At 39.1% G+C, this 22,562-nt stretch overlaps 1 protein-coding gene across 11 annotated transcripts in view; it reads right to left on the reverse strand.

The window, feature by feature from the left end:
- Positions 1–22,562, reverse strand: part of nav1b (neuron navigator 1b) — an 83,193-nt gene that overhangs the window by 33,657 nt on the left and 26,974 nt on the right. For 8 of the 11 annotated variants that reach the window (XM_040006497.1, XM_040006520.1, XM_040006539.1 and 5 more), the window contains exons 2-5: positions 18,339–19,147; positions 17,948–18,036; positions 4,665–4,767; positions 2,187–2,546 (exon numbers count right to left, since the gene is read on the reverse strand). In XM_040006497.1, coding sequence (XP_039862431.1) covers positions 2,187–2,546; positions 4,665–4,767; positions 17,948–18,036; positions 18,339–19,120 — 1,334 coding nt within the window. In that variant the 5' untranslated portion in view covers positions 19,121–19,147. Of the gene's footprint in view, positions 1–2,186; positions 2,547–4,664; positions 4,768–10,075; positions 11,108–17,947; positions 18,037–18,338; positions 19,148–22,562 lie in introns of those variants that run through there. The other 3 variants (XM_040006570.1, XM_040006561.1, XM_040006591.1) reach the window with 2 other exon arrangements.

The raw sequence follows: 22,562 nt of genomic DNA on the forward strand, positions 1-22,562 counted from the left end.
GTAGCAGTGATAACGGTCTTTGTGAACATCTTATGTAAGCAGTGCTCCCTGGTGTGGATTAATCAATATCCATTACGCCTTGACCAATGTGCTGCAGTACCATTAGACTTGTTAACAACATGCCTTTTGTTTTATAATTTTTACAGTTGACTCAGTTTTCCATTTCTAGCCCATTTCTCTTGAGCCTTCAGGATTTTCTTTACATGATCTAAGTATTGCATACTACAACTGCATTAGTGATTTGACATTCTCAATGTGCCATTCATATCTAGCTGATTGTATGGGTGCTCATTTCAGATCAATACGTTTTATGAAAATGTAAAACTGGGGCCTTACTGAAAGGGGAGCAGAAATGGCACCTCTCCTTACAGTCGATTTTCAGTGGGTTTCCATGGTTACGCGGGAGGAGCCTGATCTATTTTCAAGAGCTGGTAGCTTCTCAATGAGCTGAACTGTAAGTGTGTGACAGGGGATGTGGAGTAAATGCAAATGCATCACAGAGAATACTGTAAAAAAATTAATAAATAAATAAATTAGAGCATGTGCTGCAGCGCCTGCTTCAGAAACTGGATTAGCTTGTTATCTACACCAAAGGGTGTTGGTATGTTTATGTGGCACAATTCATTCTTGATATAGAGCACTAGCACCCTATTATTCCTGCAGTCACGTCCAAGCCAAACCAGAAGGATTCCAACCTTCCAACTACAGTATAAGCACGAAAGTTAGTCAGGTTAGAGAGAAAACAGCACAAAATATTTCTGTTTCCTGGTATGTTTTGTAGACTGAGTGACCTGTTATTACGCATAACAGGAGGCATATCCATAGCATGCTTTGGGTATAAATGGTAAAAATGCTCTATGGGGACCCGTTTTTTTCCATCAAGAGTTCTTCCAGTCACCTTGAAAGCATGTCTAGGGATTGCTGACTTTGGTGGCCTAAAACAGAGAGCATGATGAGGCATTCTAAAACTAGTGTTACATAAAATGATTAGCATCTTTGCTGCCTGCGGTGTCAAAAAGCAGAGGTGAGGCTCTCCGCTCACCTCTCTAATGAATTTGAAACACCCCAGCAGAGCTACTGCAGCGAGAAACAAGGAGAAATACAGGGCAGATTTAAATGGACTTTTTAGTGCATGGATGTTACTGTGAGGAATGGACCCGTTTGACATAATCCCGCTTAATCCTGGCCTTATCAGCCTTCTGCTGTTTGATCTTTTTTCACCTCTCTCCTTCAAATTAACCATCTATCTTTACTTGTGAAGCCAGTTCTCCATGTTAATTTCATTTCATTTAGCCCTGTTCTAGTTTGCATTTTCTTCTTCTATGCTCCAATTTCTACTCATCTAAACTGTGCCTCACTTCCTCTCGTCTCCTTAGTGCACATAGTAAGAACGTGACCTGGCATGCAGGGCCTTTGGAGTGCTCCAGAGAGCTTAAGTCCCACTGCATGTGCAACCGTGATAAAGCTGCTACACTGGAGAAGTGTCCTGGATTCTTCCCCTCTCTCTCACGCTCACTGTCAGCTGTCAAGTTGTGAGTGGGAATTAGATAAAGAATGTGAGATGAGGGAATCATGGAAGATGGAAAGTGAGTGAGAAGATGAGCGAAAAAACTGCACAGGTGCAGCTTTCTACATATGTCATCGGAGCTATTTAGTGCACTTGTTTATACTGTGTCTCTTTTCAAGATTCCAACACCCCAGAAATGAGGGAGTGTTTACTTTGTGACTGAGAAAGCCCCAGATAACTTCTCTCCTCAGTGAAAAAGTTAAAAGAAGCTTTCCACACGGTCAGCAAAAACAGGCTCAGACAATGTCTCGGGCAGTTTGAGAAGTCCTTAAAGTGCAAGAAAATACCAAACACGTCTATAGAGATTGCTGATGAAAGCTCTCTGATAAGCCTGCCAAGCAACATCAGGCTCCAGCAACAAAGAGAAATTCATGATGTCGACGTGAAAAGTTTCCTTCATGAAGTTTTTTTTTCTTTGACCAGCAAAATATGCACACATTTGCAAATGAGGACTGATAGTATCAGGTAATGTCCAGCATTTCAAGAAGAGTGCCTACTTATTAAAATGCAGCTGAGCTTCTCATTGACCTTCCTTAAGTCAAAAGATGGAGGACAAACCAGTATGCACCATCTGCAGCAAACTATTGCTTCGTGTTCTCATTTTTTTAAGTGCTCTTACCCGTTAGCCAGGTTGTCATCATCATCATCTGGCAGGCTCTTCCCTAGAAGGTCAGTGTCACTCAGGTAACCAGACTTGAGATCGGGATCATCAACATCAAGGCTTTCTATGAGCTCAATACGAGACGTGCTGTTGAGTCGACTGGAGCAGCGAGCAGGCATTGTATGGGCTGTGTACTGGGAACCACTCTTACTTCCCTGGTATCCGCCACCTGTGGAGGATGGGGCATCGCCAGCTTGAAGACGAGGGCTGGCCTGGCCGTGGCGCCAGGAAAGAGGTGATGAGCGGTTGGATAGGCTGGATATGCTGCGAGCATTGGTTTCATCGCTGTCATAGCCCACATTACTGCTGTCCAGACAGCTAGAGGGACACACAGGGAGAGGGTCAGGGTGGTTTACAAACATGTTCAAAGCAACTGGTTAAGAGTCTTGTCCCGAAAGAAACATAAAAGAAAGACTCCAGATGTGCACAGCACACCCAGAAAACTTCTCTCTTTTTTCTTCTGAGTTTCTCTTCAAAGAAACCAACAGTGGCATTCAGTCGCTCTTGACCTAGATACACCAGTTGTGTTGTATCAAGTTCAGGGAGTAAAACTAGAAAAGATGCTGCTTAGGAGAAGACTAAAAGACGGATAAATTGCTATCTCTGTGTTGCATTGCATATAGCATTTCTCTCTCTTCTCTCTGTTTCTTCAATATACTGCTTTTGTGTACCAGGAAGTATTCCAGGATAGCAAGGACTCTGCTTTTCAGGACCACACACAGGAAATATTAATAAAAATTTTCTCTGTTGTAAGTGGGTCAGAATTAGAAACGTCCTCCAAATGGCTAGGAGCGTCTACTGTGTCTGTCGATTACATAACTAGATGGACCGAGTCACCCAAATAAATATTGCAGTGCCCACGACCATGCAAGTATTTTTATCCATTCTTCGTGGATAATTCATCAACCTGAAGGCTGAGAATTTCTGCATTTGTCAGTGACTTTAAAATACTATGATGATGAAAATTACAGGACGGTCCTGCAAGCAGCCATTAACAAAGTCTCAGGTCAGTCATTGATTAACTGAAGTCCTTTTGATAGCTGCCTAAGAAAAATTTAGCGTGCAATCACACAAATGAGTATTTACTATAATCACAACTCTTTGTTAAACAACATGTTTCAAAGAGGTTGAGCAGAGCAATTACATTAAAACTAAAAAGCTTTAAAGCAGCACTTCTCAACTTTCTGGTATAATAACAGCCATCACTAAACAAGATTAAGTTTATGAGCCAAACAGCCTCTTTAAACATCTAAAAGACAGAATAGCATCGCCCTGTGATAGTTGGGATAGACTCTGGATGGATAGAACTGAAAACATTAGTGCTAAACTTTTCCATATCTGTTAGTCTCTAACTCTGTCAATTATTTTGCAGGTAGTTTATAATAGTTTGTAATCAGTGCCATGATGCACATGTGGGTGTTTAGAACTAAATCTTTGTTATAGATAAGACATAAGACATTACTTATCCAAGAGAGTTTTAAAATATAGAGGCAATGGGTTTGGTGTTAAAATTATGTAAGAAGAAGGAAGGTAAGAAGGGCTGCAGCATTTTTTTTAAACATGTGGAAACATAAATGGAAATGCAGCACATAAGGCAAAAACAGATTGTACAGGTCAATAATGCTGAGGTCTGGATTCTGGGGAGGCTAGTTCATGACTGTATCTTTCTGTTTAGTTATGCTTTTATTTTTTTGGCAGTGTGTTTAGGATCACTGACATGTTGAAAAATGAAGCAATTTCTAATCAGATGCTTTCCAGATGATACTGGATCAAAATCTGGTATTTTATAAGACCAACACCTTTGGGTGAAATGCAGCACTAAACCATGACACAAATGCAATTATCTGTACAGTTATCTGTAGACACTGACTGTTTTATTTCTCCCCTGACCTCCTCCGTACATACTGACAATGATTTGAACTAAAAATCTCCCATTTGTTTTCATCACTCAATGTGACCTGTTGCCACTGATTTTCAGTCTCGTATTTGTGTAATTTGTTATCCCTCAGCCCTTTCTCATTGTTTCCCTTGCTGAAAAATAACTTGAGAAGATTTTTGGTAACACTTTAGCAAACACTCGCTGGATCAACTGAAGGTCAGTCTAATCTCTCTAAGTCTTATCTCAGGTTTTTTTTTTTTTGTTTCTCTGCTGTAGATAGTTTTTTAGGCCTGCCACTTCTTCTTTTGTCCTCAAAACTGCACACCATGCAGATATATGCCACCAAGGATTACCTTCTTGGTGCAATAAACCAATTTTCTGTTATCTTGTTACCAAGTGGCAACACTGTAAGCAGCCACAATACAACTGCTTACACATGATTATGTTATGTATCAATCCAGCAGGGTCTAAGTGTGTTTTTTTCACTTTAAACTGACTTTAATAAATGGATTTATCTCATAATTTTATCAATACATGTATATATACACTTTACTTACCTATGGCTCATCTGGGAGCCCCGCAGACTTGTCATTGTATCTTCTAAATTCTGGCGTAGGTCAAGGACATTCTGCACAGTCCGCTTCCTCTGGGACTCGGGGTCTGTGGGTGAATGATGCAGAAGCAAAGGTCATAAAACATTTAGACGATCACAATAAAAGCCAGACACACGGTGTTCTGAGCTTAGTTTTTAATGTTGAGTCATCTCCATATGCATGTTCTTCCTTTTATTATTTGTATTTGGACTACTGTGACCTGCATCCTCTGTGTAAGAACACCTCCCATGCTTGTTCACATCATTAAGCAGACAAATGTTACTCCATAGGCAGCTTCACCATGGCAACCCCTGCTCTACCCCCCCCCCCACTGAACTGATGTGGTACAGCCTAAAAATGCACCATTGGAAGGCTGCCATTGACTTCGACCTGCCGCCAGGGGGATTCATGCCACACCAGGATCGCTTTTACTTTCTTTCTAGAGATTTTCTGATCTGCTGAGCATTACCTCAGAGTCACTCGGTTCATGTAATAAAGCTAACTATAAGCTGAACTGCAGCCAGAACAGTTTCAGTGAAGGTCAGCTTATTTGGACTATACTCTGTGCACTGCAAAATATAGAGTCAGTGGGTTGTGACCGTGTCAAATCAATATTACAGTACAATTAGGAGCGCTGTTGTGGTAGCTGTAACAAACGAGAGAAACCCCCTGTCACATAAATGCAGGAAGTTGGGATTTTCCCCAGCAATGTTGAGGCAAAAACCCTCAGGCAGAAAGAAATTAATATTCACTGTATTAGCTGCAAAAGCTGAAGCAGAGGCGAGGATGTCAGGGGACCAAAAGACAAATCATATGCTCTTCTCATAAGTAGATATTGAACTAAATCAGCAGAGCACACAGACAGTGAATTCTAAGCCTCAATTTGAGTTTACACATTGAAATGCACTATTGTGATTTTTGCAAGTCAAACTAAAGCCTTGTTTACTATGCCACTCTGAAAAAACAGTGAGCTTTCTGAATGGTGTGTACTTCAGGGTACTATAATATACAGTAGCTACATATGTTAACTGCAAAAAAAGGACAACAACTAATTTATAAGCACACAAGAGCTGGTCCAGAATGAAATATTGATTTCATCTTTAGTGCTATTCTGACAGAAAACTGTCTGGCTCTGTTAGCTTTTTTTGAGTAAAGATTGCAGTGCAGCTGGAATGCTACAGTACAAACTGCAGCTAAAGTCAGCCAAGAATTCACTCCATTGTTCCCCATATAAAAGATACTCAGCAGTTCTTGCTATTGCCAAAAGAAAATAAAACATTTTGGACACTTTTGAACACTCATTATTTTTCATTTTATTACATAAATGTAATCATCTTCTTGCACAATTGCTAATCATTGAGTGTTTATAATCTAAAACATTGCTTTGAGAGATTCCTAGCAGATTAGACATGAATTTCAAATAAAAATGGTATATAGTCAACATCCTGTTCTTCAGTTCTTTATCTGTTTGTAGTCTAGTGGCCTTCTTCTAAACACTATACTCTGGGAAAAGCATAGGCTTCACGTGACCCCAAATAGTTTTAATATATTTGATATTATCAGAAAGAAGATTAATACCTTGAAATTGCAATGCTAACACAAAAATGTCCTATATATGAGATCAGCAGAGGTGTCCACTGAGCAATGAATCTTTTTGTCATATTGCATTCTTATTCAATCTTCTCATTTCCTTTGCGATTAATTCTGGGGGATACACTTCAGCAGGAATGCTAGACACAAAGTGCCCATGTGAATCACATCTGCTGTGAGTATTAGATTTATGTGTTGTGTTCTTGTTTAGTAGTGGTGTGGTACCCTGCATTGCAGTTGGATGGAGAAAGGGAAACTCAGACAGAATGCTGAAGCAGATCTGAAATGGGAAAGTCCTATGAATGATGCAACATCTCAGGAGATACTCCATATACTCACAATGTAGGAAAAGATAAAAGTTTGGAAAGACTCATTCTAAAATAGCTAGAGGTCCTCAGTAATTAACCTTACAAACACTGGTAGATTAACATTAAAGGAACCGCATGTTGCACCAAGTCACCAAGAAATACAACAGCAGGGTCTTGCAGTCTTCTTCAACCTCCACATTTCACTTTTATGCCTGTTCAGGGGGTTAAATTTCACATGGAAATATAAGAACTTGACAGAAAGAGGAAAAAAAGGTTTTTGCTTTAGGGCAAAAAGGAAGGGCAGGATCTTTTTGCAGCTCACATGAACCTTCTTATTTCAAAGGCAGATGTAGTAGATGACAACTGGAAAATATTTATCTTTCTAAGAAAACATGAACTGTGACTAATGGTGGAAAAAAAAAAAAGAGAGAGGTTAACATTAACAGTCATTGTTAAACAATCTATCTTTGTGGAGTGGTGAAAATACATATAACCATATAATCTCTAGTTCCTACCTTTTAAAAATATTGTGTAAGAGGAAAAGTGTCTTTGCTTCTTCATTTAAAACAATTAAAAATGTATAAAACACAGGTATGTGCAACAGAATATTGGGGCTACATTAAGAAAAAAAAAATGTTAATCTTTTTGAGATTAAAGTAGAAGTTTTGAGAAAAGTCCAAAGTCAAAAATATATTTTGAGAAAAAAGTCTAAATCCTATTTTGTGAAAGTCAAAATTTTGAGATGACAGTTGTTGTTTCAAGACAAAGTGCCACGGCTCCTACACCCTCTACATGCCTTGTGTAGAGTTTGTGAAATCGTACTTCAGAATCAGTTTTAGTGGTGGTGATAAGTATAAGGGCACTGATAATATGGTGCAGAAAGCTGCATCTGGTCAGATGGAGAAACCACACAAACATGAAGAGTTGGCAGTTTTGTACAAAATGAAATAGCTGGCAATGGACAGATGCAAGGATACCAACACTTACACCCTCGTGCAATAAATAGGATGGACGTTGTATCACATGACAGCTGATCAATTTGTCTACACACAGCATTTTTTAGAGGCTATAGCAGCCGTGGCATTTTGTCTTGAAACAGCAACTTTGATCTCAAAATTTCTACTTTATTCTCAAAATGATCAATACAATTTTTGTTTTTCTTACTGTGGCCCTAATACTCCTTTCTAAGTATGCGATAACAAGTGTTTCCCCACTATTACACTAGAAATACCACCTTAAAAGAAGTAAAATGAGAATGATAATGTGGCCTTTAAAAAGTTACCCTTATGATAACCTGTGTAAAAGTGAACTTCTCTGACACTTGCGTGCCTCTGTAGCTTCAACAAAAAAGGCAAACATAACCATAATCTCTAGATCCGCTGTGATAGATATAGACCACTGCTTCATTTCTGAAGATCTGGCATGACAGATTCCAATTATGACAAAATGAGATTTGTTCATCCCCATGTTGTCTAGGGTAGATGGGTTTTATCAGATGTATTTCTGTCTGTACTACTCTACTATTTTGTGGACTTCTTGTATGTGCTTTACTTTGAAAATAATGTAATGCAACTGATTTTTTAATTTATTCCTGCTCTATTCCAAATTCTGCTGCTCTGCGAAGCTATTCTAGATCTGAGGAGGGAGTTTTTTTATGTATCCATGTGCATGAAACCTTGCCTTGTGATGAGGAAGTGGTATGCACAGTAATGCTCCAGTGTCCTGCACAAACATAAATGGTTAAATTAATAAATTACCCTATTAACTAAGATGACCATTCTTGCCCTATTGGAAAACAAAGAGACCCACTATACTCATAAATAAATGCATCCTTTCAAGGAGCTCATAACGAGAGATGCTGCTGATGCAGAGCACATTAACCAGGCTTTGAATGTACTGCAGACATGAAAAGAAATATTTGCAGTAACAGGCATGTTCACTGTAAAAGTTCTGTAAACTGGTAAAACATAACATTCTGTTACAACTCTGACACTGCTGTCTTCAACCCAAAACAACGACATTACTACTGTAACATGAAAATATTTTTTCTCAGTTTCTTGCTTATTAATTCTTCTTCGATGCTAAAACTTAAATGTCTTTCCGTGTTTCCATGTATCCTGTTTCTGGAAGGCTATTTTTCTTTTCACAGTTCATTAAAATGATAAAACAACTTTTTCAAAAATGCCTTCCATTTGAGCCAGAGGAATACAGAAATATCAGCCTCAAGCACTGAGCTGCAAATTTAAGCTAATAAAGCAGATATGGGTGTGGCGCCGAACCTCCAGAACTCTTAGCAATTTTGGTTGTGGCTCCACAGTTAATTACACAAAAGGGATTCGAGCAGCTGACATGTATAACATTCAGCACAGTATAAAGTTCCCACTGGTCTCTGCAGTATGTAAGTGTAACCAGTATGAATGATAAATGTCCACATACTAATGAAGCGTGGATAACAGATCGAATCATTACAGATGTGTTCATTAAGACGCAACAGCAAACATGATGATGTTGAGTTGAATGGAAGAAGACATGCTTGCTTGTCTGTCAATGTATATAAGAGCAAAGATTAACAGTTGTGAAATACACACACTCCAACATGCCATTTTATACATCTCACGATTAGATTTGATGTTCAGTGCATCCAAATTAGATTATAATTAGATACACAACACACCTGCAATTAAATACAAAGCTATCTATTTAGAAAATAAACAAATACAACATCTAATCATCAGAATCATAATCACCACTATATTATAATCAACACCTGTATTAATCATAAAAGCTTTCCCAATACAAAACCTGACCTACAACCTCCACAGACAAAGACATTTTCTTTGCCATTTGCAGTGTAGTAGTACACTGGGTGGAAGCCGTCTGTCAGTGCTCTGCAGATGAATGAAGCTGGGAGGAGGCTAAATGTGTGTCTCTGTGCCTAAAAGGAACTTAATATGGCATGCTGTTATTCCCATTTCTGGTTTTTGGAAGCATATGTGGAGAAGCTGATGGACCCTCGAGTGCATCTGCACATGTTGCCATAAATGAGAATCTTTCGGAAGGAGATCAGCCTGTTGGTAATAATCCACAACTCCCCCAGGCCTAATGCAATCAGGCAGCAATGTTATGACTGCAAGCGAAAATATTTCACACGCCCAAAACCAAAGCACAAAAACCTGAGTAGCATGCTAGAGGAATAAGAATCATTTCAGCTTCATGTTAAAATGCTAAACAGTGCCTGTATTCAATAAAATAAGAGTAGCATGCTTTGCAAGCATGAAGATGTCTTTGTGCTTCCCCCACCCCACAGTTGGTGAGCTGTGTAAAATCCGTTCAGGGGAAATGTGGATCGGGAGCAGCAAGCAGGTGCCGTGTGGTGGCCGTTTCAAAGGGGGGCGTGTTGCAGATTTGGTTCATAGCACATCGTATTTGAGAAGCCCAGTGGTGGCAAAAGCATTAGGGCTTCTTGGCTGTACTCACCTAACATCTGACTGAAGAGCAGCTGCTCCAGGTCACCCAGCACTGTCACCACCAGCTCTGGGTCCACTTTCAGGAAAGGTTTGTCTGCTCCTTCTTCTCCTTGACCCTTGGCACTGCATTCCCCTCCAGCTCCAGCTCCAGGTTTCTTTCCATTGGCCTTTGCCTTGCTGGACAGGATCTCATCATCTGATTTTCCATCCTCAGGTGCTTTGCTCAAAGGCTTCACTTCAGCGTAAGGACCACGAGGTATGCGGCTCTGCTTGTTCAGGGCAGAGGGAGCAGCCAGAGGGCTAAAGGGCTTGGGTTTGCCTTGGAACAGTGAGTGTTCAGATTTGGATAGGTTTCGGGAGAGAGGGGCACCCCCTCCAGCACTGCTGCCACCCCCTGCTGTCTTTGGCTTGCCCGTTTTGATCTGCCCTGTTCCAGGCTTGGCCATGTCATCACACCACTTTGGCTCATAAAGGTGTAACTTCTTCTCGGCGTCAGTGAGCACAGCCAGGTTTGTCATAGACCTCTGTTTGCGGAGATTAGAGGGCACTGGTATCCTGCCCTCAGAGCTACCTGCCCGGTAAACCTTTAGTTCTCCCCTCTGTGTGCTCTGGGGCACTCCAGACTTGGCCCTCTTAGCTGCCATACCAACTCCTTTGCCATCTGCTTGGCCGTATGCCTTTGTGCTATCCGTCCTTTCCATCTTTAAATCTCCTTCTCTGTCTTTCACACTATTTCCAAGCATTCCTCCTGCATGAGACCATATCAAAAAGCATCAGGAGGAAGAAAACCGGCTTCTACACTTCCTTCTCTTTGTGCAAAATTATATATAGAAATGGTCCATTTAAAGCAATCCTGCAGCCTTTCCTTCCTCTGTCTCCCTCTGTCTCCTTTTCTTCCTGACAGGCTGCTGCAGCTGCAGCTGTTGCAGTGCTGCCCAGGCGCTCCCTTTCTCTCCTTCCTTTCAGTCCTCCTTTCCTCTTTTTTCCACAGTCCTCCCTTCAGCACACCCTCATGCCGCTGAACCGCGCAGCAGCAGAATGACAGCGGCGGAAGACGCAACAGTGCACCCTCCTCCCCTTGCTCTCTGCTGCCTCTCCCTCGCCTCCGCCTTCCCTCCCATCCTCCCTCCTCCTTCCCTCATTTTTCCTTCATTTAAAGATGCTTCGCTGTGTCTCAGCAGAATATGTAAAATACAACAGAATGAGGAAAATAGATCATGTGCGGCTTTTTTTTAAACCGGCACAATTTTCCTCTAACACAGCACGTTATCGCACCATCTCCTCTGGTTCCTTTGTTCTTCCCCTCCCCCTTCTTCACTCACTGTTCAATACTCTTAACGTGGTGCATGAATTGTTCTAGTGGAGGTGTTATTAATGTGTTAAGTGATACCCATTTACATATGTAATTACATCCTATAGCATAAATTAGGATGGCTGCCAGATTGCAACAAAAGGAGGAACCTCTATTATCTACAGGATTTCTATTTCTTTAAGATATCTATTCTTGATTTATGCCAAAAAAAAAAAAAAAAGGATAGTGGACCTTTAGTCATACTATATCAACAATAAGCACAAAAGCATTTAAACTTAATGTCAACAGACGAAATAAGGAAAAGTAACTGAATAGTTTTGTTCACTGCTTGAAAAAAAAAAAAAAAAAAAAAAAAAGAGGAAATATGACTTAAAATGTAGTGTATCTGCCAAAAGAGTGACTTCACTTTTGCAGACTGGGAGAGCAACAAGATGTGCCAGTGTAAGCAAGTAACACACCCAAAACCACACTTTGGAAATATCTTTACGTCACCAAAAGATGCATTTAAACACACACACACACACACACACACACACACACACACACACACACACACACACACACACGCAAAGATGCATGCACGCACACTTCAAATTGCAACTCCAGTCACATCATTTTGTGCAGGGTTTATTTGCTGACATACGAGTATAATCGTCATTCAGTATTAGACACAGCAGTCTCTGAAGAGGATTCAGGAGGCTCAGGCTCTGCAGAACTCGCATGCAGGCTGCTCTATGGAAATACTCTTTCGAAAATGCTGCATGTCATCCACGCCAGATATGCACAACCACAGCTGCCAAAAACCCCCACAAACACTTAACTGTGACAATGAGAACATGTTGATATCTAATCCTTCTATGAAATAAAAAAAAATCCTTTAAAGTACACAATTCACTTAGCCAGCATGACTAAAAAAAACGCTACATGGTGCAAATCCACCGGATATGTTTGACCTGCTTGCTTAAGTGTCGAGAGGGTTCAACTCTAACTCTCACAATAGGCTGGCAACACACTCCAACGCCTTTTTTATTAGGCTTTCAGAGCACCTGGGGTGGCTCATGGACTAGCAACCCTGTTTGATCTGGCAATTAGCTTCTGGAACAATGTCAACTCTTGTTCTTCCTCATCACGAGATCCAAGCCTCCCTGCCTGACTTGCGATCACTGCCGGTGACCTCACTCTTGCGATGCAGTGAATAACTGGTTTGTTTAGGGAGTGGGGATTTCATAATGAATCATAGGATCACAAGCCCCCTATGCATAAAGATTGCATCAGACATTGACAAACTGAATACTTTCTACCAAATGATGTTGAAAGTCCCTTAAGTGGGCCAACTAATTAATTTGGACCAGAGAGGAATAATTCAACATCAACTTTAGAACAAACAAAAAACATTTAGAGTATAAATCCCATTAACTTTATTTAAAAATTTTGTCCAGATATGGTCATTCCCTCTCAGAATTAACGGTCCTTTTCAGTTTTATCTAGTAAGTTTCTGGTTTACGACATTGTTAACCCTTTTACACATAGTGGTCAATACAGTGGACCTCTATTCAAAGGCTGTTTTCTTGTATTTGTGTCAGTGTTGATGGTATACTTGCACATAAACCACTACATTGGACACTGATGTGTCACTCCATACCCTGCCACCCACTGGTCGTTTAATATTACTATAGATGTGTGACGTGTTTCATTGTAATTATTGTTATTTAACCCTGTCAATTATGACAACCTCAATCAGGATTTTTTCTTAAGTATTTTGATTCATCTTTTCATGCCTAAAAATGAATAAAAATACTTCAGGAAAAAAAAAATCCTGATTGAAGTTGTCATAATTCATGCATGACAGGGTTAATTATGTTAGCATGCTGAAACTAACATAGAAAGAAACTCAACATCTAAATAAAGTTTTGACTGGGTTTATATGCAAAAACCCTTTTTGCCTGATGTAGGATTTATGGCACGTCATATGTTCATTTGCTTAGCTCTTTGGCAAAACAGCGGGAAAGATTCTGGGAACGCAAGCCGCACAGATGCTGTGAAGACATATTTGTGTGCAAGCCTCCAAAAAGCCAAGAGAGGCCCGATGGTGGTAAATGCTTGTGCAGGTAGCTTCATAACAAAGATAAATTGTACAGATACCAAACACTGGTTGTAATGTACAGATTTCAGTGTTTTTTAATTAATAGTTTTGTTATAAATTTCCTTGGTGGTAGCTAAGATAAACGTTGAATTAACACCAGCATTACAAACATGAATAAGTCCTATTACTGGAAGTTAGTAAGAAGACAATACACATTAACAACATATAAACCTCATTAGTGAGTGTCACCTTTAGAAAACATATAAAAACTGAATTTAAACTGCATCATCAAGCGAGAGGTGGGTGGAGCTGAATCTTTAATTTGGTTTCTTTTGTATGTGGGTCTGATTCACATCCTCCAGGAGGCCATATGTGAATGCAGGTGTGTGTGTGTGTGTGTGTGTGTGTGTGTGTGTGTGTGTGTGTGTGTGTGTGTGTGTGTGTGTGTGTGTGCGCGCGCGCGCGCACGCACGCACACTTCTATGGCAGGACAGCTACACAGCTGTCTGTGGTGCATTTCCCTTTTTCAGCACGTGTAATCATTTTTGGGGTGCTCAGCTGCTATGATGCAATGCACTCAGGAACATCAGGCAGACCAACACATGTGCATGAAGGGGAAAACCACAAAGAGTCACATGGACATTACTGGGCTTTCAGACAGAATGTGAAAAAGGCCTATTGCATTCTGAAAGTGTTTATTTGTAATGGTTTGTGCCATGCTGAGTTTGGAGAATATATTGAAATTTTTTAAGCAGCACCCATCACTCCATCAACTAGTGATTTACTACATATTCCACTTACTCGTGCCATTGCCATTTCCAGTTAATGAAACACAAATGTGTGTGCCTAAAAAGAACACAACATCTCTGATTTGTGAAAAATCAATGTTGCAAATGATCTAAACAACAACTGCCTTCCCGCTTCATATGTAAACAAATAGGTGGGATAACATATATTACACTGAAATTGATATTGAAACATATTGATCACAAAATATTGTCAAGAATCATATCCAAGCAATCAAACAACAACCATACAGCCAAAGTCATTAGAAACCATCTGTCCAAGATGATTTGAACAGCCTCTTTGCCATGTGACTTGACATAATGTGTGCAAGTGTACCTTTTGCAGAGAGCTGTAGGTCGAAGCATAGAATTAAAAGCACATGTAAAAATTGTGTTGAAGTCATATGGTAACTAATGCGATGCAAGAGTCTCTAAATACAGATGTAATGGAATCATTGTGTTAGCTGGAATGTGAGAAGCCCTTAAGGGCTTCTCACATTATGATTTTTTTTCCTGAACGAAAGTCTACTGATGAGCTCAAGCTGCAAGACACAATAGCAAAGGTTAAATGGTCTTGTCTACTACTTGCTGTTTGTAAAGTAGTGAGTCTTCCTATCCGGAAACTTTTCTAACTGAACAGTTATTTCTGCCGAATGGAACCATCAGTATTACACATGTACTTCATCTTCCAGCTATGTAGCTGAAGACATATGACAGGTTACAAAGACACATCTCTATGAATTTAAGCGTTCCCTAAGTCTTTCCACTGGGGAGAAGAGAAACTCCCAGACAGGAGGTGAAAGCTGATCCTCCCATCAAACCACTCAGTCTCTCAGTCATGCATCTGTCCACCCTCGGCAGAGGACCACTCAGTTGCTGGTCTGGTCTCTCCCAGAGGAGGCTGGCTGAAGGCTCTCAACCCTCAAAGTGATTAAGATAATTAAGAAGTCAGTTAAAGGGTTTTCAAATAGCCCGTGGCATTCATGTGAGGCCATTTTCAAAGTCTGTGTGATTTGGGTGATCCAGAAATAAACAACATAACTAATTCAAAATACTTGAATGCATCCCTGTAAATTCAGTTTTACTGGGATGAATTTTGCTAACTCAATCATTAAAGAGGCCATCACTGTCTGTTCATTTGAGTCAATATCGCTTGCTGTTAGGCTGAATGTACTAGTTGCCCAACCAAGACTAAATCTGGTCCAGTTGTAGTTATTGATTTCTGTATTCAACTCATGCCAGTAATACTCATACATGTCCAAGCCCATGTCCTGATATACTATATAAATATCATTTTGGTTCATTGCTAGTTGGCTGCAATGCGATGGGGCTCATTATATGTCCTATATAGCACACTATAATATTCATGTTTTTTGGCTGTAAATGATGGGATTTTAACATGCTGAAAATAAGGCCACACCCACACAAAAAAGGAAAAATGATATGATGCTTTCATAAGCTGTTACAGGTGCAAAGATGCTAAAAATTGGCTCTTTTAGTCCATTGGTAGGCGGTTGCTGAGCAACATAATGGTCACAATATCTACTAAAAATAAGACCATAATATCATTTAGTGGATCTAAAAATTAGACGTTACTGTCATGAAATTGAAATTAAGCAATGCCTTTATAAAGTGTTACAGGTTCATAAATGCCGCCAATGGGTCATCTTAGCCCATTAATATGTGGTTGCTTGGCAACATGATGACATCATGCTATATCATGCAGAATTCAAATATTTTGCAGATATAAATTAGTTGCTGTTATGAAATTAAGTATGATGCCTTTATAAGTTATTATAGATGCCTAAACATTACAAATAGGTCACCTCAGTCTGTTGATAAGTGGTTGCTAGGCAACATGATAACATATTTGATAAAAATAACCTTTAGGGGTCTAAAATGTACCGAAGTGCCAAGTTTTGATGTTCAGCTTTTGATTGTGTAGGAGTTCACAGACAGACAGAGACTTCATGCATGTAAGATACACAAATAAACTGGTATCTGCAGCCATGCGATTCAACACTATAGTGTATGTATGCCACTTACTGCCCAAACAAGTTAAATCTGCTGATGCTCTTCATTCTCTTTTCTAAACATCATTGACACTGGGTCAAAGGTAAATAATAAAAAATAACCACAATATTACAATCAAGAATTCAAGAGTTCAGATAAAATTGATTACATCATGGTGGGGTCCACGTTTTAAATGTTCCACACTCTGTTGCTCACACTTTGAGTTTTAGTTGTTTGTGTGTTGTTGTCTGAAAAGATTAGTGGTTTTTCATTTTTGACCAGTTTATTACTGTCAATCATTGTGACAGTTCTAAAAGAACTTGGTCCATCTCCAACAATGGTTAAAAACAATGTTTAATATTAAAATATAAAATATAGAAGCTTCTGTGTAACAGTTTTACAACATACAGGTTTAAATAATAATTTTGTTCTGTGATGTCTGTTTATTTCTCTTAATTAATATTACTTACTTACAGTAGAGCTTTAATAAAATAGTCTCTCTAATTTGATTTAACAGATCTGCCATGCTGGTAACTGCTTCAATCTTCATTTGGAAAAGTGTATCCCTTAAAACAATGAAATAGTGACCATACAAAATATTTTAACACACTGTGCCTGTTTATGTTCACACGTCATGTTTGTATTACAGTGTCCAAGCAACAGGATGTGTGAGGAACAGGGCTGATGCAAAAATAACTCAACTTTTTATGTTTTACACAGCAGGGATGCAAAAAAATGGAAATTTGATTGTAATGGCACATCAGAGATGTCAAAAACATTGATAAACAGTGCTGCATTAACAGTGGTGTGCGATTTGAGAGAAGTACTCTCTGCCAACAATCTGTTTTCCCACATGCACACAAAGAAAAAGTGAAGTGCTTCAGGAAATCCTGATGAACATAACAGGTGGTACAAGCAGTATAAAGATTTTGTTGCGAGTTGGCGGCAGTTTGGTGAGAACAACTGTCAAGCTGAACTGAGTTCAGTGTCAACAGTCAGCCATATAAAAACTTGTGTTACACGATGCATATAATACAAATGGAAAAACAGGGTTTTTTTCTTGTTTTCCTTCTTTTTTTGCATAAACTGCCTGACCCTTTCAGTTTTAAGTGAAAAAAAGTTCATTTTTGTAATGAATTAAATAGGTCCTTTGGGGATAACAATACTAGAAAAGACTTAAAGAGTGAAAAGAAGAAGAGTGAATTGATTTAAAGTCAAAGACTGATGGAAATCCATCAGTCTTGCTCATAATTTTTAGCATCCTGAATTCACCCTTTTTTATCATTAAGCATCAATTTTACTGGGTTTATATTGGCACCCATTTAAAAGCACATGTGAGTGTTTCATGTATTTGGAGGTGATTTGTTTGCCTTAACTGAATATCAAAGAGCAAAGAATAAACCATAAGAGAGAAATGGAATACCAGATAAAAGATTAATGAGTTTTACCTTAAATTTGATGCCACTTCCACAAAAGAGTTGTTGATTTTTCTTATATTTATTTACTCATATGAATGAGAATAATTAAACATTTCATACGACAACAGCAAAGATCACAGAAATTCCAAAGTCTATGACCCTCCAAAGTTATTTGGGAACTCCTTAGAGGTGCAAGATCCCACATTAAGAACAACTGCTTTATAACAACAGATGTGTCCAGTAGAAAGATTAAGATTTCAAAAAGACTCACCTAGATCATCACAACAGACCTCCATGGAGTCAGAGGAGCAGTCACTGAGATCATCCAGGGAGGTATCTGTATCCTCGTGAATCTTAAACCTACCAAAAAAAAGAAACAAACAAACAAACGGTGGTTTAAATCCATGTCTGTTTAGACATAACTTCTGACCACTGAATACTGCATTCAAGAGAGTGAGGCTATATGCATAAACTAACAGACACCAGGGAGCGGAGGGGGGGGGGGGGGGGGGGAGGGGGGGGGTTGTCTTTCTTTTAATAGCACCATGAATAATAAAAAAGTATGAGAAATTATGAGTGTGCATTATTTTCTCTGTGTCCTAGAAATAAACTGCAATCTATTGTATATCTTCCTATCTTAAAAGGTGAAACACTGCCCTCACCTGAATCTAAATGGAGCAACAGCAGCCATGTTGACCTTTCCTGGCTCACTCCCTCTGCGTGGCAGGTTGAATGTTTGATGGGAAGACTTTGATTTGTTGAAAAGCTCCCTGTCAGAAGCTTCCAGGTCATAGTTGGAGATGTTCCTCACTTCTTTTTGGAAGTTCTCTATTCCTGCTGAAGATACTCCTGGTATCTCATTCCCATTTGCATTTTTACTATAAAGAAGACGTCCTCTTCCGTAGCCTACCTGAGGATTTGGTGGGCGGTGTCGCAAAGTGTTACCCTCTTGTGCATTGTCCACACTCCTCTGACGATACTTTCCAAAGGTCCAGTTCTTGTTAGTGTTTCTTCTTAACTGAAGGTCTCTCAAAGCTTTCTGGGTTATCGTGTCGCTGCGGATGTCTGATGTGTCTTTAGAGCGTGGAACTTCCCTCTTTGGTATCTGAGGGCTGCTGTAAGCTGAGCAGGTTCCATCAGCTCGCCCTGCAGCTGCTGAGCTTCTATGTGAATGCATGCTAGTCTTTTGGTGCAGCAGGTTGTTCTTTAAAGCGGCACCTCTCAGCAACTCCGCAGCTCCTGAAGAACCAGAGAATGAAGAATATGTAGGCCGTCGTTTTGCGCTGTGCTGATACTGCATTGTGGGATTTGGGAGCCCACTATATTGCTCTTTGGGCTCTGCCTTTGAGACCGACATTGTGCTTCGAGGTGACGGCAGACTGGAGCTGACACCTGCGTCACTCTGCCTCCGAGATATGACTTTGATATTCACTCCGCTGCTCATGGTTGTTAACAGTCACTGCTCTGAGATCTGGAAAAGAATTCAGGAAAGACAAATACAGTACAGCAGTTACAACAAGTACAAGATAAAAATAGATTTTCACAACAGCAGCAGCAATAGTAGTACATGTTTGTAGCAGTATTATGTGTAATAATAAATATTCAAATGTTTCAATATTGCCTTCTGTTATTTTGGTTTATTTCTGATTAGTTCAGTTCCAGTGTCAAGGTTGAATCTTGATTATTAAGAGGTGGGGGGTGCGGGTTGGTGTGGGATGGGGTGAGTACTTCTACTGATAAATGGCTGATATGGCAGGGCCATCAGCTAATGCATTCATCTGGGCCTCACAGGCTAAATAAGCTGGCTCAGATGAACTGTTCAGTCTCACTTCCAATTCACCTTGAATTAACCCTGTTAATGTCTGTGGCTTGATTAGTTTATGTTTATTCAATTATCTTCAATTACACATCTTGTGTGGACTCCTTGCCACTTACTTTTAGCCAGTTTGTGATAAACATTCTGCAGATTTTAATAATGCCACCAAACAATGACAGAGTTGGTTTTGTGTGGGGAAAAGAAGTGTTAGAAACAGAAAAATCAGTGAGCATTTATTTAATGGATGCAGACCTTTAAACATTAACATAAGGGCTAAGTCACACTATAGTACATAGGATCACAACGTCTTTGCCCGGTGACTGGACTGAATTGTTTTTGCCGTAAGCAACCAATTGCAAGTAGCTGGAGTGACCAACTAGTTGACCAGAGGTTAAGAGTGTGACCGCTTTGACTGCAAGGTCACGTGGCTGGAGGCAAACTGTCTCTAGATAATTGTGATCTTACTTTGACTAACTACAGTTAAGGTTTTCAAATACTATCTAAGTAATAAATGCAACCAGACTGCCAGAACTTTGGAATCAATCTGCACCAGAGAGCAAAAACTCATCTCTGATGCCTTTTTTTGTTACAGGCTACTAAACTTAACTGGTTTCCAACTGGTTTTATTTCAGTTATATTCCTGTATGAACCAGAGTCAAATTCTTTGTTTGCGTGTACAAACATAGCCAAATTACATTTTCCACAAAATACGCTTTCAAAATCCTACTCAATAAGAGAATAGCAAATCAGTTGACACTGGAAAATCTATAGATCTAAGTGACCTTCTTACTGTTATATACTGAAAAAAAATAACATTTTTAAACCTTTCTGTGCACATCAAAATATACAAATGTTTATGTGTAGACATTTATCTTTGTGGATGATGGATAACGAGTGAGATTTTTATCTTACTAAATACTGTAAAACAGCTGCACATTCCAGGCTGTCTGCTTCAGAGACACAGTTTCTAACCACATGACTTACTGAGTGAATACAAACATGAGCGAGTGGGAAGGAAGAAAGAGGAGAAGATGGTTTGAGGGGAAGGAGCATTATACCATTATGTATCGATTACAGCATCAAAGTAGCTTGAAGGTCTAAAAAACAGACCAGTCACCAGTTCAAATTCCTGTTTGGGGAGAAACACTAAGATCAGAAACGTCTCATGATGTTTGTGTGCCCTTTGATTGCACCTCGACATGAAGCAGTGAAGCAAGAAAAAAAAAATCCAGGGTTAATAATAATGAAAGGAAAACAACACTTTTTTAAAAAGATACAATAGATTAAATTGAATTGTGATCAAAATAAGAAGAAAACAATTAAACTGCCTAATTTCTAATTAATCAAAGCACCATGTGCATTTCAAAATGTGCCATATGCTTCAACAGCTTTGCCTAATGTATTCTTGGTCCTTTACCCACAACCTCCAGTGTGAAACGTGCTGTGAAAGCCAGTGGCAGACTGACACCATTTGGCACATGCGGTAGGAGGATGGCTCCTTTCAGGCCATGCCAACACCGTCTGTCCCTGTCATGGCCAGCAGACAGCACCTCTCCTCCACAGATACAATGTAGTGATTCAACAATATATACCACTTCAATGAACTCAGTGAGGATGACTTTCCTGAATGGATTGTATAGTAGGTGTTGCAGATTCACATTTTCTTTCCTAGAAAAACTTTCTGTCATTAAAGCCCTCAGTCAAAACTGGAATCCGTTTTAAGCTCGGCAACTTTAATTCTCTATATTTTTTAACTATTTTCTGTGTAACAATGATGGAAATCAAAATGCCCAACCACTGGATCAGACATAGTGATGTTTCTGAACCCCTTTCAACATTGCATAAGGCTATACATTCAACACCAAATCAGATAAAATTGATGGAATAATCACACATTTATAGTTCATTTAACAACTACAACAAATATTGTGCAAGTATTTGGCTATTTACATTATTGTAAATTAAAATCTAGATGGTTATCTGTTTTGGACATTTCACTTAGGGGATGATGCGCCTTTTCACAGTTTTCTGACACAGTTTCATAGATCTAAATATAAAATTTATGGTTCGTAGATAATACAAAGAATTGGTTTCAGCCCTACGATCAGATAACTACAAAGACTATAGTGGATTCTGATTAAATATACACAGAAAGGAAAATAATGAGCATGCCCTGTTAACCCTGTCAAGGCAGACGTTGCCGATTTGCAACAGTTAAAAACTAACAACCTGATTATCCCACATACATATTTTATGAGTTTTTTTTACTCAGAAGTACCACTGCAGGACTTGGTTGTGCATTTGCAAAAAAAAACTTAATTTGAGCCTGAGAGGGTTAATCTTTCTGAATATGTACATACAAAACCTCATTTAAGCCAATGTAAAAAAAAAAAAAACCACACACACACACACACACAAAAAAACCCCTCCTTTGTTCACATGACTCTAGTGTCTGGGTTTTTTTTTTTTATGATTAGCAGTGTGTAGTTGTAGTGTAGACATTCCATTAGCTACACAATGCTCATAAAAAAAGTTCCTGAAATGTTTTCAATCGCTTCATGTTTGTCTTTTAATATAGAAATCATTCATTTTACTGCAGAGTTTGTTGCACTAGTTGTTTCAGTGTGTAACAATTAGTTTTTGCATTTTTCTTTCCCCAAAGCAAGGTACTTTTTGGCATTTAAAAAACACTTTTATTTTGTGTTTACTGTATTAAGCTAAAGTACATGCTTCCCAATAGTTTGCCGAGATACAGTTTTGCAAGTGCTCATTCCATTAATTTAGTCTATAATGTGATTAAACATGTGATTTTAGTCTAAATAAATAACTGTTACTAGTAGTAGTTTTAATGATAGTTTTAAATAATATTTGGTAATAAAATCTGCACAATACTTCCATGTGTTTTATTGGGTTTTTTATGTATTACTTGAGTGATGCCTTGAAACCCTTATACGTACACTGAAAATAAGGAAATTGGGTGGTTGTTACATTAACTAAAGTCTAACTTGTAATTTGAACAAAATAATTTCATGTTTCTATGGTGAGCGTAATTAAATCATGTAGGATCTGT

The sequence above is a fragment of the Simochromis diagramma genome, unplaced genomic scaffold, assembly GCF_900408965.1.
Source record: "Simochromis diagramma unplaced genomic scaffold, fSimDia1.1 OVJJ01000320.1, whole genome shotgun sequence".
Taxonomy (NCBI): Eukaryota; Metazoa; Chordata; class Actinopteri; order Cichliformes; family Cichlidae; genus Simochromis; species Simochromis diagramma.